We start from the raw sequence: 14,518 nt of genomic DNA, 5'->3' as shown, positions 1-14,518 counted from the left end.
GGGTGGTACATGTTCAACCTGTTACCCACATATAGAAGGCTAGAGAGGCTTCCATTCCCCCTGTCACGAAGGGATTTATGGCTGATTTAAGATCAGATCTTCAACCCTGTTACTTTATTTGGCGCTTAGTAGGCACACCATTCTTTTTATTTAACCTCTTGAAGTGTTTTTTTATTAAGTTGGTCTTCATGATAGAATGTTACAATTTTGTTGAAATAACATGTGTTTTCTTTTCACCAAGTTACACTACTCAAAAGGCACTCAATTGTTGAAACGACCCAGGAGCTAATAGGTGGATTTTGGACTAAGTGGCTCTTGACTGTTGGACTCCTTGTCTTTGTCCAGCAGTGCATGATGCCACTATTGAAATAAGATTACATTTTAATCTAATACCAAATAGTGGCCTTTTTGGCACTGAGTACTGCCATGAGATGTGGTTTGGAGGGATATATGGTTGGGATATGTTGCGTTACAGATAGATAAGTTGTATGATGATATGACCGCACTCTCTTCGGCTTGGTTAACCCTTCACTCCCTCATATCTGAAGCCTGATCTCTGCAGGTAACCATCACATTTCCGCCATCAATCATTTCTTGCCATATATAATGGATTGGGGTAAATGTATCCCACTTAGCCTGTGGTTTCCTTGCGGTTAGTAGCTACTGATAGTGTTGCTGGGAGCCAAACCAACTACTGTCTATCTACCAGCTCCTGCACCAAAACTACTGACGCTTGGCTGGATGTACACTTGCTCTGTGCTATTATTAGCCAGGGGAAGTCTTTGTAAATGGAGGTTGGCAGCCAGGCCACTAGAAGGAGTTGTGCTGTTTTGGTAAGGTACAGCCGAGCAGTGATGGGGGACACGGCGTTATGGGGGACACGGCATTATGGGGGACACGGCGTTATGGGGAACACGGCGTTATGGGGGACACGGCGTTATGGGGACACGGCGTTATGTGGACACGGCGTTATGGGGACACGGCGTTATGGGGGACACGGCGTTATGTGGGACACGGCGTTATGTGGGACACGGCATTATGGGGGACACGGCGTTATGGGGAACACGGCGTTATGGGGGACACGGCGTTATGGGGGACACGGCGTTATGGGGGACACGGCGTTATGGGGACACGGCGTTATGGGGAACACGGCATTATGGGGACACGGCGTTATGGGGACACGGCGTTATGGGGGACACGGCGTTATGGGGGACACGGCGTTATGGGGGACACGGCGTTATGGGGAACACGGCGTTATGGGGGACATGCCGTTATGGGGGACACGGCGTTATGGGGGACACGATGTTATGGGGAACACGGTGTTATGGTGTTGTCTGTCAGACAAAGTTGTTAAGCCAATGTTCTGACTTATTGCACTCAACAAAGTTACCACAAGACATTGTCGGTTGTCACAGTGCTATCCTCAGGAAACAGCACGGTGTATTTTCAATGACACTAATTCTGACACTTAATAGCTCCTGTGAACCATTGGATGAGGCTCCTCAACATGGCATCTCACTTGTCCTCCGGTTTATCCCAACACACTTACCTTGTCGCCTCTCAAATTCAAATCTGAAATGGCACTGGAAGACAAGAATGGTCTTGATCCATTCTAGACACAAACCCTCTAAGGTCATGCTGTCAGTTTCTTTCTGTTCTGTACAATAGTCTGGAGGATAAATACTGAAACATGTATAGTATGATGATAATGGCTAGATTGAGTTAGAGCAGCGCTGTCTTGTGGATGTCATTAAATCAGATCCCTTCATTAGATTATCAGCAATGTTCAGAATCAGATGAGTCTACAGGTTTCTAATTCAACTCCACATTGTGACCCTTGGTGTGTGTCGTCCGTCTGGGCGCTGTATGTAGCGCGACTTTGGAGACATTACTTGTGTCTCAAATGGCCCCCTATTCCCTTTATAGTGCACTACTTTTGACCAGGGCCCATAGAGGTCTGGTCAGAAGTAGTACACTATTTAGGGAGTAGGGGGCCATTTGGGACATAGTTTGTGCATAATAGTGTAAGTGGCTCTCAGGTCCATCAGATGACAACAATGCCTGAATCAACCCCACAGATTCCCCCTTATCCTCCTGGTTTCAATACCCCTCCATCAAGTCATCAGGTCAGGCTCTGCCGGTCATGACACATTCTATTAGGTTATTGCAGTAGCGACCAGGCCTCTGGAGACTGGACTGTAATTCTCTCCCTCTTCCACCTCCTGTGCTATACAGTGGCTTCATATCAGACGTCCCTGAGCAGTTATATCAACAGTCCATTGGTGGTTCTGTGAGCTCTACACAACTCTGTGATAACTTGTATTGTCAGGCAAAGTATGTCAGGACAGGGTGTGACAGACCGACAGGAGGACAGAGACAAGGAGAGCTGGGCATGACAGACAGACCGACAGGAGGACAGAGACAAGGAGAGCTGGGCATGACAGACAGATAGACAGGAGGACAGAGACGAGGAGAGCTGGGCATGACAGACAGATAGACAGGAGGGCAGAGACATGGAGAGCTGGGCATGACAGACAGATAGACAGGAGGGCAGAGACATGGAGAGCTGGGCATGACAGACAGATAGACAGAAGGGCAGAGACATGGAGAGCTGGGCATGACAGACAGATAGACAGGAGGGCAGAGACATGGAGAGCTGGGCATGACAGACAGATAGACAGGAGGACAGAGACATGGAGAGCTGGGCATGATAGACAGGAGGGCAGAGACATGGAGAGCTGGGCATGACAGACAGATAGACAGGAGGGCAGAGACATGGAGAGCTGGGCATGACAGACAGATAGACAGGAGGGCAGAGGAGAGGGCAACATCTGGCCCTGCGCCCCGACACTGATGAGAACCATGGCATCTGTTTATCTCTGGGGCTGGGCAACACTGATGGTGTTAACTGGCGAGTACACACACACACACTGAAATCCTTCTCCCTCCCCCTCTCTGTGGCCTAATTTACACAGCTGTGCCAGGCCACGTGTCACACACACACACACACCACAGACGTAGTACGAGACCCTAAGCTGTCACCCGTGTCTTGGCTCTTTCACTGCCAAGTAGACATGAGAGAGGGGGACAGAGTGTGGAAGAAGGAGAGTCTGTGTTAAATAAAGAGAAAACTGAAGGATTGAGAGAAGCTCTTCGTGAGGAAGTTGGATAGGGCAGATGGAGGAGAGGGAGAGGGGGGAGGGAATGGGGGAGAGGAGAGGAAATGAGGGAGAGGGCGGAGGGAATGGAGGAGAGGAGAGGTCGAGAGGGAATGGGGCAGAAGGGAGAGGGAATGAGGGAGAGGGCAGAGGGAATGGGGCAGAAGGGAGAGGGCAGAGGGAATGGGGCAGATGGGAGAGGGAATGAAGGAGAGGGCAGAGGGAATGGGGCAGAAGGGGGAGGGAATGAAGGAGAGGGCAGAGGGAATGGGGCAGAAGGGAGAGGGAATGAGGGAGAGGGCAGAGGGAATGGGGCAGAAGGGAGAGGGAATGAAGGAGAGGGCAGAGGGAATGGGGCAGATGGGAGAGGGAATGAAGGAGGGAGAGGGCAGAGGGAATGGGGCAGAAGGGAGAGGGAATGAAGGAGAGGGCAGAGGGAATGGGGCAGATGGGAGAGGGAATGAAGGAGAGGGCAGAGGGAATGGGGCAGAAGGGAGAGGGAATGAGGGAGAGGGCAGAGGGAATGGGGCAGAAGGGAGAGGGAATGGGGCAGAAGGGAGAGGGAATGAGGGAGAGGGCAGAGGGAATGGGGCAGAAGGGAGAGGGAATGAGGGAGAGGGCAGAGGGAATGGGGCAGAAGGGAGAGGGAATGAGGGCTGAGGGAATGGGGATAGAGGGCGAGAGGGAATGGGGCCGAAGGGAGAGGGAATGAGGGCAGAGGGCGAGAGGGAATGGGGGAGAGGGAATGAGGGAGAGGAAATGAGGGCAGAGGGGGAATGGGGGCAGAGGGGGAGTGGGGGAGAGTCAGAGGGGGAGAGGGAATAAGAAATTGGGAGTAAAAAGAGAAGGTGAAAGCTAGTTACAATTGTTGTGTCCTCTCCTCATCTCCCACATTCATTTAGTGTAACATTACTGACAAACCTCTCTGGAGTCTGCCCCTCTGTCATGTTAAGGCCCACCATGCCATCTCTCAGGGGGAAGACTCTGCGGACAGCTGTTCCTGAGCCTTAACGGCCACGGTATCATTTCTCAGAAATGATGACGCTAATGTGGCTCTGACGCTCGTCCTCTAATCCTGTTGCCATGGAAATCTGTCTCCCTCATTTCCTCTTCCCCTACCCCACACACCCGCCAGCTCATTGTGACTACAGCGTCTTGTCTCTGTGGACAACAGGCTTTAGTCTGACAGGTTTACATCTAGAACGAATGTGGACAGTGACGCTGTAGTAGTTATTTTATTAATCCCAAATGGGAAACTGGTTTTCAGCAGTTTGTACACAAACACAGTAGCAGTATTTTAGTTTAACCTAAGTGAAATAAGAAGGTAACTGCACTATTCCAGTGGTTTTATGTTGCTAGCATGCTAACGTTGTTGTCTGGCCCCTACCAGGTGGAGATAGTCACCCACACAGGGCCTCACCGCCGCCTGTGGATGGGTCCTCAGTTCCAGTTTAAGACCATCCACCCATCTGGTCAGACTACGGTCATCTCCTCCTCCTCCTCCGTGCTGCAGTCCCAGGGCCCCAGCGACATTCAACAGCCTCTGTTGGACTTCCACACTGATGACCTGGACCTACACAGTCTCAGGTAGGTGGACAATCATGCTGCCGTAGTTGTATGTGACATCTGTTATTTTGAACAGGTCTTGCAAAAATAAGATTTGATCTCAATTATTCTATGATATATATATAATATCTATAAATGTAGCATAACAGCAGTTAAATAAACACATACATAAGTAGCTGTACATTTCTGTGTGTGTAGGATCCAGCCAGTGCGTTCTGAGCCGGTCAGCATGCCTGGTTCCTCTCGGCTGGTGGCTGAACGGAGGGGACAGGGGACGGTCATTGATATAGGATCGGGTAGGAATCATGCTACTATATACTATTCTACCTGTCTGTGTTGATATATGTATATATGTGGTATGAGACTGTGTACAAGTGTCTTCACCTTGTTCAGCACAGAAGGAGGTCTGTATACACACACACACACACGTACACACACACACGTAAATGCAAGACCTGTGACCTGTGTCAACTGTATCTCATTCATAGTGATCGTAACATTATGACTGTGGGTCTAGCGCACACCCCAGCCTCTGTTTTCCTCTTCAAACACGCAGAACCACGTTAAACCACATAATGACCTACATGATAATCTACTCTGACTTTTCACAGTGTCCAAGCCGGAGATAGTCCTAGTGATGACATAATCATATCCCTGCATTGTGATTGGCCTGATCTGTGTATTAGATTAGATTGATCTGCTTTAAAGATGGTCTCTTTTTACGTTTGGCCTTTCTTCTTATGATGTTAGGGTTTAATCCAATCATGTTGAGATGAAAGCTGGCACGTACAGTGTTGTTCTCTCGGGGTTATTGTCGTTGTACTGATCTTGTGAGAATCCCAATTGAATTTAGTGCTAGTTTTTTGTTCTGTCATTGTGAAGCCACCGTTAGGATCAATGTGATTAGTATGATGTCTTGGTATTTCTGCTGTGTGTGTATTATGGTTTTATGTATGTAGAAGGTACAGTGTTTGTTTGATTCACCCTGTATCTTCTCTTGAAGCATGTTTTGACGAGGAATCTCACTCCCTTTCACCAAAAACCAAAATCATCTACAAAGTGCATTCTTACCTGGTTTGAACCAGGAAGGCTTCCCCTCCCTCTCTCCTTGTTGTCTGGAGGACTGAAGGAGGAGAGGAGAAGAGACGAGAGGAGGTAGGAGATGAGGAAGGGAGGAGGAGGGTAGTGATAGTTATCAGTCTCTAGCCTGCCACCAGTGTGGCGCCTCTTCTTATCAGACACACATCGCTTTTGTCTTTCCTTCAAAAAGGGCAAGTTTGTGTGTGTGTGTGTGTGTGTGTGTGTGTGTTTTAGCATGGATTAGTGCAGTTTTTGTGTGTGTGTGTGTGTGTGTGTGTTTTAGAAAGGATTAGTGCAGTTTGTGTGTGTGTGTTTTAGCATGGATTAGTGCAGTTTGTGTGTTTGTGTGTGCGTACACATTTTTCTGCATCTAATGTAGCCAAAGTCCCAGCAACTTGTGATTGTATAAGTGCGTAGTGGCAGTAACATCAGTCATACAGTAAGTTCCACTGTAGAGACTCTTCCAGTCATTGGGACTCATAGACAGTCTCCCCAGTGTCTGGGATGTTATCTCTGTATATGCTGTATCCTGCACTATACACTCTACTAGGACATTCCCCAGGGGCTTGGGATTGGGACACACACACACACACACATACCTACATACACACATACATACATACATACACACATACATACATACATACATACATACATACATACATACATACATACATACATACATACATACATACATACATACATACACACACACACACACACACACACACACACACACACACACACACACACACACACACACACACACACACACACACACATACATACATACATACAAGCTCTACAGCCAATGTCTTGATTTTCCTCACTTAACAAAATCAATGGGACCTGCAGCCGCTATTATCAGTACTGTATATCTGCTCCCCAAGAGTCACTATGAGGAGGAGGGTGTGTGTGTGTGCTCCACTGTCGTAGACTAGGTGAGTGTGGTATGGCGGGACCAATGAAACAATGCTAGAGGACACAAAAAGACAGAAAGGCTGTTCATCTTCTCTGTGCTGATAACTCTCTGACAGGGATCACAGCGTCCCTTCAGTCTGGATAGTTGTTTTGTTATGACTCACTGAAGAAAACACCCTGCTCCTTGTTCTGGAGGAAAACACTTTCTGTGTTTTATCGGGAGCCAGGGATCTAACTAGTGTTGCTGCTTATGATAGAGCAGAGCACGGAGGGAGAGAGAAGATGCAGGCATGTTATGAGTTAGTTATCATAGGTGGGGTGGGGGGAGTTGGTGTGTCCTCTTGACAAGAGGAGCAGGAGAGATACACGGCACCAAAGACATTTATTGAACACTACTGCCGTTAAGCATTAAAAAGTGTGTGTGTTTAGTCCATTAAAAGGAGACAGGCTTTCTGGTCTAATCAGTGTTGGATCAGCAGTTAACAGCCATTAGAGAGATGAGAATGTCCGAGACACTTCCTGACACTCAGCATTATCACAGCTGACGCTGCTGCTGCCCCTCTCACTGATACCACTCATCAAACACACTGAGAGAGGGAGGTGTGTGTTGTCACCAGCACAGTGCAGCCCCTCAGTCACGTAGTGTCCAGGGCAGGGGGTCTCCCCAGCTGTTGTAGTAAGAGGTGGAGGGATACAATGAATGGAGGAATCGAAGGAAGCATGGGTGAGTCCCTTCATAGCTGAACGGTCCTAGGAAGGGAGACGGGCACCTGCGCACACACACACACACACACACACACACACACACACACACACACACACACACACACACACACACACACACACACACACACACACACACACACACACACACACACAGAGTAACTGATCCTTAACCCTACACTCCACAATTACCTGAGCAGCCATAAAGGCCTCCTGTGTGTGGAGAGATAGTGGTCACATTCACAACTCTACCATTATGCCATATGATCTCTTCCTTTAAGGAAATTGGGGGGAATATCTTTCTTTCATTACCCGTGACCTCACCCCCCCATCTACCCTTCCTTTTCCCCATCCCCATTCTGTCTCTCCTCCCATCAATGGGGTCCTTGTCCCCTCTGCTCTCTAAAGGTTTCACTTCTTCCGGCGACCTGGGGGTTACCAGGACAATAAGTTGAGGTGGCACCGCCTGGGGTCACAGTTCTAACAGAGACATCTGTTTCGTCATCACACCCCTATAATCAGCCAGTGAATGATACCATTCTTATAACCGCACCACTTTGTCTGACTGAGTGAGAGAGGGAGGGTTAGAGAGAGAGGGAGGGTTAGAGAGAGAGGGAGGGTTAGAGAGAGAGGGAGGGTTAGAGAGAGAGGGAGGTTTAGAGAGAGGGAGGGTTAGAGAGAGAGGGAGGTTTAGAGAGAGGGAGGGTTAGAGAGAGAGGGAGGGTTAGAGAGAGAGGGAGGGTAAGAGAGAGAGGGAGGTTTAGAGAGAGAGGGAGGGTTAGAGAGAGGGAGATTTGGAGAGAGGGAGGGTTAGAGAGAGAGGGAGGGTTAGAGAGAGAGGGAGGTTTAGAGAGAGGGAGGGTTAGAGATAGGGAGGTTTAGAGAGACGGATGGTTAGAGAGAGAGAGGGGGGTTAGAGAGAGAGAGGGAGGGTTAGAAAGAGAGAGAGGTTTAGAGAGAGAGAGAGGGTTAGAGAGAGAGGGAGGGTTAGAGAGAGTGGGAGGGTTAGAGAGAGTGGGAGGGTTAGAGAGAGAGGGAGGGTTAGAGAGAGAGGGAGGGTTAGAGAGAGAGAGGGAGGTTTAGACAGACAGGGTTAGAGAGAGTGGGAGGGTTAGAGAGAGAGGGAGGGTTAGAGAGAGAGGGAGGTTTAGTGAGAGAGAGAGGGTTAGAGAGAGAGGGAGGGTTAGAGAGACAGGGAGGGAGGGTTGGAGAGACCGATGGAGGGTTGGAGAGACAGACAGGGAGGGTTAGAGAGAGAGGGAGGGTTAGAGAGAGTGGGAGGGTTAGAGAGAGAGGGAGGGTTAGAGAGAGAGGGAGGGTTAGAGAGAGAGTTAGGGTTAGAGAGAGAGGGAGGGTTAGAGAGAGAGAGGGAGGTTTAGACAGAGAGGGTTAGAGAGAGTGGGAGGGTTAGAGAGAGTGGGAGGGTTAGAGAGAGAGGGAGGTTTAGTGAGAGAGAGAGGGTTAGAGAGAGAGGGAGGGTTAGAGAGACAGGGAGGGAGGGTTGGAGAGACCGAGGGAGGGTTGGAGAGACAGACAGGGAGGGTTAGAGAGAGAGGGAGGGTTAGAGAGAGTGGGAGGGTTAGAGAGAGTGGGAGGGTTAGAGAGAGTGGGAGGGTTAGAGAGAGAGGGAGGGTTAGAGAGAGAGGGAGGGTTAGAGAGAGAGTTAGGGTTAGAGAGAGAGAGGGAGGTTTAGACAGAGAGGGTTAGAGAGAGTGGGAGGGTTAGAGAGAGGGGGGGGGGGTTAGAGAGAGAGGGCGGTTTAGTGAGAGAGAGAGAGGGTTAGAGAGAGAGAGAGAGGGTTAGAGAGAGAGGGAGGGTTAGAGAGACAGGGAGGGAGGGTTGGAGAGACCGAGGGAGGGTTGGAGAGACAGACAGACAGGGTTGGAGAGAGAGGGTTAGAGACGGAGAGCGAGCGAAAGGGGGAGTGAGAGAGAGACACGCAGGCCTGGCTTTTCTATCCCTCCCGCTATCTATCCCTCCCTCTGTCCTTTTCTTTCTTCCTTTCCTTCCTGGGGAGATGACAGTAAATGGGTTTGGGGGGGGGTCACATTTGAGCAGGAGGGAATGTGTGGGGGGGGCACTGTGCTGATCTCGCTAGGATTGTTTGAAGTGCTATGCCAGTGTACGCCATGTGTTTTCCTGTGTGTGTGATATTTGTGTGTGTGTGTGAGTGATATTTATGTGTGTGTGTGAGTGATATTTATGTGTGTGTGAGTGATATTTATGTGTGAGTGATATTTGTGTGTGTGTGTGAGTGATATTTATGTGTGTGCGTGATATTTATGAGTGTGTGAGTGATATTTATGTGTGTGTGTGCGGCCCTGGCTGTGTGTGTGTAATGCCAGAGGGCAGTGGATACTGAACAGCTGCTGTTTAGAGCAACTTTAAAAACACCAATGTGTCGGGCATCTGCTGTGTGTTCCCCGTTCAACCTGCACACTGTAGACTGTGTGAGTGGGGGTGTGAGGGTACATCTGCTGTGTGTTCCCCGTTCAACCTGCACACTGTAGAGTGGGGGTGTGAGGGTACATCTGCTGTGTGTTCCCCGTTCAACCTGCACACTGTAGGGTGTGGGGGTGTGAGGGTACATCTGCTGTGTGTTCCCCGTTCAACCTGCACACTGTAGACTGTGTGAGTGGGGGTGTGAGGGTACATCTGCTGTGTGTTCCCCGTTCAACCTGCACACTGTAGTGTGTGTGAGTGGGGGTGTGAGGGTGCATCTGCTGTGTGTTCCCCGTTCAACCTGCACACTGTAGTGTGTGTGAGTGGGGGTGTGAGGGTACATCTGCTGTGTGTTCCCCGTTCAACCTGCACACTGTAGTGTGTGTGAGTGGGGGTGTGAGGGTGCATCTGCTGTGTGTTCCCCGTTCAACCTGCACACTGTAGTGTGTGTGAGTGGGGGTGTGAGGGTACATCTGCTAGGACACTCCAGACCCCTGTAAGTGTCTCTCTTAACTGTCATGGATATGTCTATGTGTATATGTAGAAGGGGTGTCTGTGTGGGAGGGACACACACTCACAGATGCCAATATACCCACACACCCTAAGCCTGCATGGCAGGGGGTGTAGTGTCAATTTGGGGACGACATGTCAGTTTGGAGACAATGCCATCCCTAAATACACATGACCTCATACCAAGCTGCAGAGTGCCCCTTTACCCTCCATGTAAGGCACTGGGCTGTTGTGGACACACCAGCGTGGAGTGATGTGTTTCTCTGGGTATAGACAGGCCAGGAGCATTGTCTCTCCATCCCTTAAGTCCTTGTCATCATGGTTAACACTGACAAGTCGACGAGACACCCAGCAAAGTTTGGGGACAACATTCACTTTCTCCTTCTCTCTTTCCCTCCATTCCTATCACTTCATCCCTCCCTCTCTCTCACCAGCATATGCCTCACACACTCTACCAGCCTCCCCTCTCTCTACCCCCCTCACACCCTCCCATCTCCCCCTCGTCTCCCTGACACTAACTCTCTTTGACAGTGTCTCCATTGCGGTGTGGGATAATCCACTGGGCGGGGTGTTAAAGTAGGACCCAACCGGCCCTCTCAGCTCCATAGTGGATCGATCCGGACGTCCCCACAGCCGGCTGCTGTAATGGTATTTTTTACACCTAGCTAGCAGAGGCAGAGCAGAGTAACGCTAATGCACGCCACCGCACTCCAACACACTCCCTCCTTAAAAATGAATAGGTGATGGAAAATGAGAAAGCACTCACGTCGAGGAGGCGAAACGAGAGAGAGATGGATAGAAAGAGATGGATAGAAAGAGAGAGATGGATAGAAAGAAAGGGATGGATAGAAAGAGAGATGGATAGAAAGAGAGCTGGATAGAAAGAGAGATGATAGAAAGAGAGAGATGGATAGAAAGAGAGAGATGGATATAAAGAGCGATAGAGAGAGAGGTGGATAGAAAGAGAGAGGATGAATAGAAAGAGAGATGGATAAAGAGAGATGGAAATAAAGAAAGAGAGAGATGGATATAAAGAACGAGAGAGATGGATAAAGAGAGATATGGACAGAAAGAGAGAGATGGATAAAGAGAGATGGATATAAAGAAAGAGAGAGATGGATATAAAGAAAGAGAGAGATGGATATAAAGAAAGAGAGAGATGGATATAAAGAAAGAGAGATGGATATAAAGAAAGAGAGAGATGGATATAAAGAAAGAGAGAGATGGATATAAAGAAAGAGAGAGATGGATAAAGAGAGCGATGGACAGAAAGAGGGAGATGGATAGAGAGAGAGATGGATAAAGAGAGAGATGGACAGAAATAGAGAGATGGATATAAAGAAAGAGAGGGATGGATAGAAAGAGAGATGGATGGATAGAAAGAGAGAGATGGATGGATAGAAAGAGAGATGGATGGATAGAAAGAGAGAGATGGATAAAGAGAGAGATGGATGGATAGAAAGAGAGAGATGGATGGATAGAAAGAGAGATGGGTGGATGGATAGAAAGAGAGAGATGGATAGAAAGAGAGAGATGGATAGAAAGAGAGAGATGGATAAAGAGAGAGATGGATGGATAGAAAGAGAGAGATGGATGGATAGAAAGAGAGAGATGGATAGAAAGAGAGAAGGATAGAAAGAGAGAAGGATAGAAAGAGAGAGATGGATGGATAGAAAGAGAGAAGGATAGAAAGAGAGAAGGATAGAAAGAGAGAGATGGATAAAGAGAGAGATGGATATAAAGAGAGATAGATAGATAGAGAGAGATGGATGGAAAGAGAGATCGAGAGAGAGATGGATATAAAGAGAGATGGTTAGAAAGAGAGAAGGATAGAAAGAGAGAAGGATAGAAAGAGAGAGATGGATAAAGAGAGAGATGGATATAAAGAGAGATAGATAGATAGAGAGAGATGGATGGAAAGAGAGATCGAGAGAGAGATGGATATAAAGAGAGATGGTTAGAAAGAGAGAGATGGATAGAAAGAGAGAGATGGATAGAAAGAGAGAGATGGATAAAGAGAGAGATGGATATAAAGAGAGATAGATAGATAGAGAGAGATGGATGGAAAGAGAGATCGAGAGAGAGATGGATATAAAGAGAGATGGTTAGAAAGAGAGAGATGGATATAAAGAGAGATGGTTAGAAAGAGAGAAGGATAGAAAGAGAGAAGGATAGAAAGAGAGAGATGGATAAAGAGAGAGATGGATATAAAGAGAGATAGATAGATAGAGAGAGATGGATGGAAAGAGAGATCGAGAGAGAGATGGATATAAAGAGAGATGGTTAGAAAGAGAGAGATGGATAGAAAGAGAGAGATGGATAGAAAGAGAGAAGGATAGAAAGAGAGAAGGATAGAAAGAGAGAGATGGATAAAGAGAGAGATGGATATAAAGAGAGATAGATAGAGAGAGATGGATGGAAAGAGAGATCGAGAGAGAGATGGATATAAAGAGAGATGGTTAGAAAGAGAGAGATGGATATAAAGAGCGATAGAGAGAGAGGTGGATAGAAAGAGAGAGGATGAATAGAAAGAGAGATGGATAAAGAGAGATGGATATAAAGAAAGAGAGAGATGGATATAAAGAAAGAGAGAGATGGATAAAGAGAGAGATGGACAGAAAGAGAGAGATGGATAAAGAGAGATGGATATAAAGAAAGAGAGAGATGGATATAAAGAAAGAGAGAGATGGATAAAGAGAGCGATGGACAGAAAGAGGGAGATGGATAGAGAGAGAGATGGATAAAGAGAGAGATGGACAGAAATAGAGAGATGGATATAAAGAAAGAGAGGGATGGATAGAAAGAGAGATGGATGGATAGAAACAGAGAGATGGATGGATAGAAAGAGAGAGATGGATGGATAGAAAGAGAGATGGATGGATAGAAAGAGAGAGATGGATGGATAGAAAGAGAGAGATGGATGGATAGAAAGAGAGATGGATGGATGGATAGAAAGAGAGAGATGGATAGAAAGAGAGAGATGGATAGAAAGAGAGAGATGGATGGATAGAAAGAGAGAGATGGATGGATAAAAAGAGAGAGATGGATAGAAAGAGAGAAGGATAGAAAGAGAGATGGTTAGAAAGAGAGATATAGATGGATAGAGAGATGGATATAAAGAGTGATAGAGAGAGAGGTGGATAGAAAGAGAGATGGATAAAGAGAGAGATGGATAAAGAGAGATGGATATAAAGAAAGAGAGAGATGGATATAAAGAAAGAGAGAGATGATAAAGAGAGAGATGGACAGAAAGAGAGAGATGGATAGAGAGAGAGATGGATATAAAGAAAGAGAGGGATGGATAGAAAGAGAGATGGATGGATAGAAAGAGAGAGATGGATAAAGAGAGAGATGGATGGATAAAGAGAGAGATGGATGGATAGAAAGAGAGAGATGGATGGATAGAAAGAGAGAGAAGGATAGAAAGAGAGAAGGATAGAAAGAGAGAAGGATAGAAAGAGAGAGATGGATAGAAAGAGAGAGATGGATATAAAGAGAGATAGATAGATAGAGAGAGAGATGGATAGAAAGAGAGAGATGAATAGAAAGAGAGATGGATGGAAAGAGAGAGAGAGAGAGAGAGAGATGGATATAAAGAGATGGTTAGAAAGAGAGAGATGGATGGATAGGAAGAGAGATGGATAGAAAGAGAGATGGATAGAAAGAGAGATGGATAGAAAGAGAGAGATGGATAGAAAGAGAGATGGATGGATAGAAAGAGAGATGGATGGATAGAAAGAGAGATGGATGGATAGAAAGAGAGAGATGGATAGATAGAAAGAGAGAGATGGATAAAGAGAGAGATGGATAGAAAGAGAGAGATGGATATGAAGATATATAGATAGAGAGATGAGAGATATTGATAGAAAGAGAGAGATGGACAAAGAGAGAGATGGATAGAAAGAGAGAGATGGATAGAAAGAGAGAGATGGATAGAAAGAGAGATATGGATAGAAAGAGAGAGATGGATAGAGAGATGGATAAAGAGAGAGATGGAAAGAAAGAGAGAGATTGATAAAGAGAGAGATTGATAAAGAGAGAGATGGATAGAAAGAGAGAGATGGATAGAAAGAGAGAGATGGATAGAAAGAGAGAGATGGAAAGAGAGAGATTGATAA

General features: G+C 47.0%; 1 protein-coding gene across 1 annotated transcript in view; it reads left to right on the top strand.

Moving 5' to 3' along the window:
- LOC135552849 (BCAS3 microtubule associated cell migration factor-like) overlaps window positions 1-14,518 on the top strand; it is a 350,870-nt gene that overhangs the window by 152,168 nt on the left and 184,184 nt on the right. Inside the window, 2 exon segments of the mRNA XM_064984756.1 lie at window positions 4,549-4,745; window positions 4,923-5,020. Coding sequence (XP_064840828.1) covers window positions 4,549-4,745; window positions 4,923-5,020 — 295 coding nt within the window.

The sequence above is a fragment of the Oncorhynchus masou genome, chromosome 13 (assembly GCF_036934945.1).
Source record: "Oncorhynchus masou masou isolate Uvic2021 chromosome 13, UVic_Omas_1.1, whole genome shotgun sequence".
NCBI lineage: Eukaryota > Metazoa > Chordata > Actinopteri > Salmoniformes > Salmonidae > Oncorhynchus > Oncorhynchus masou.
The sequence above is the reverse complement of the archived record's forward strand: the minus strand, read 5'-3'. Positions and strand labels throughout refer to the sequence as shown.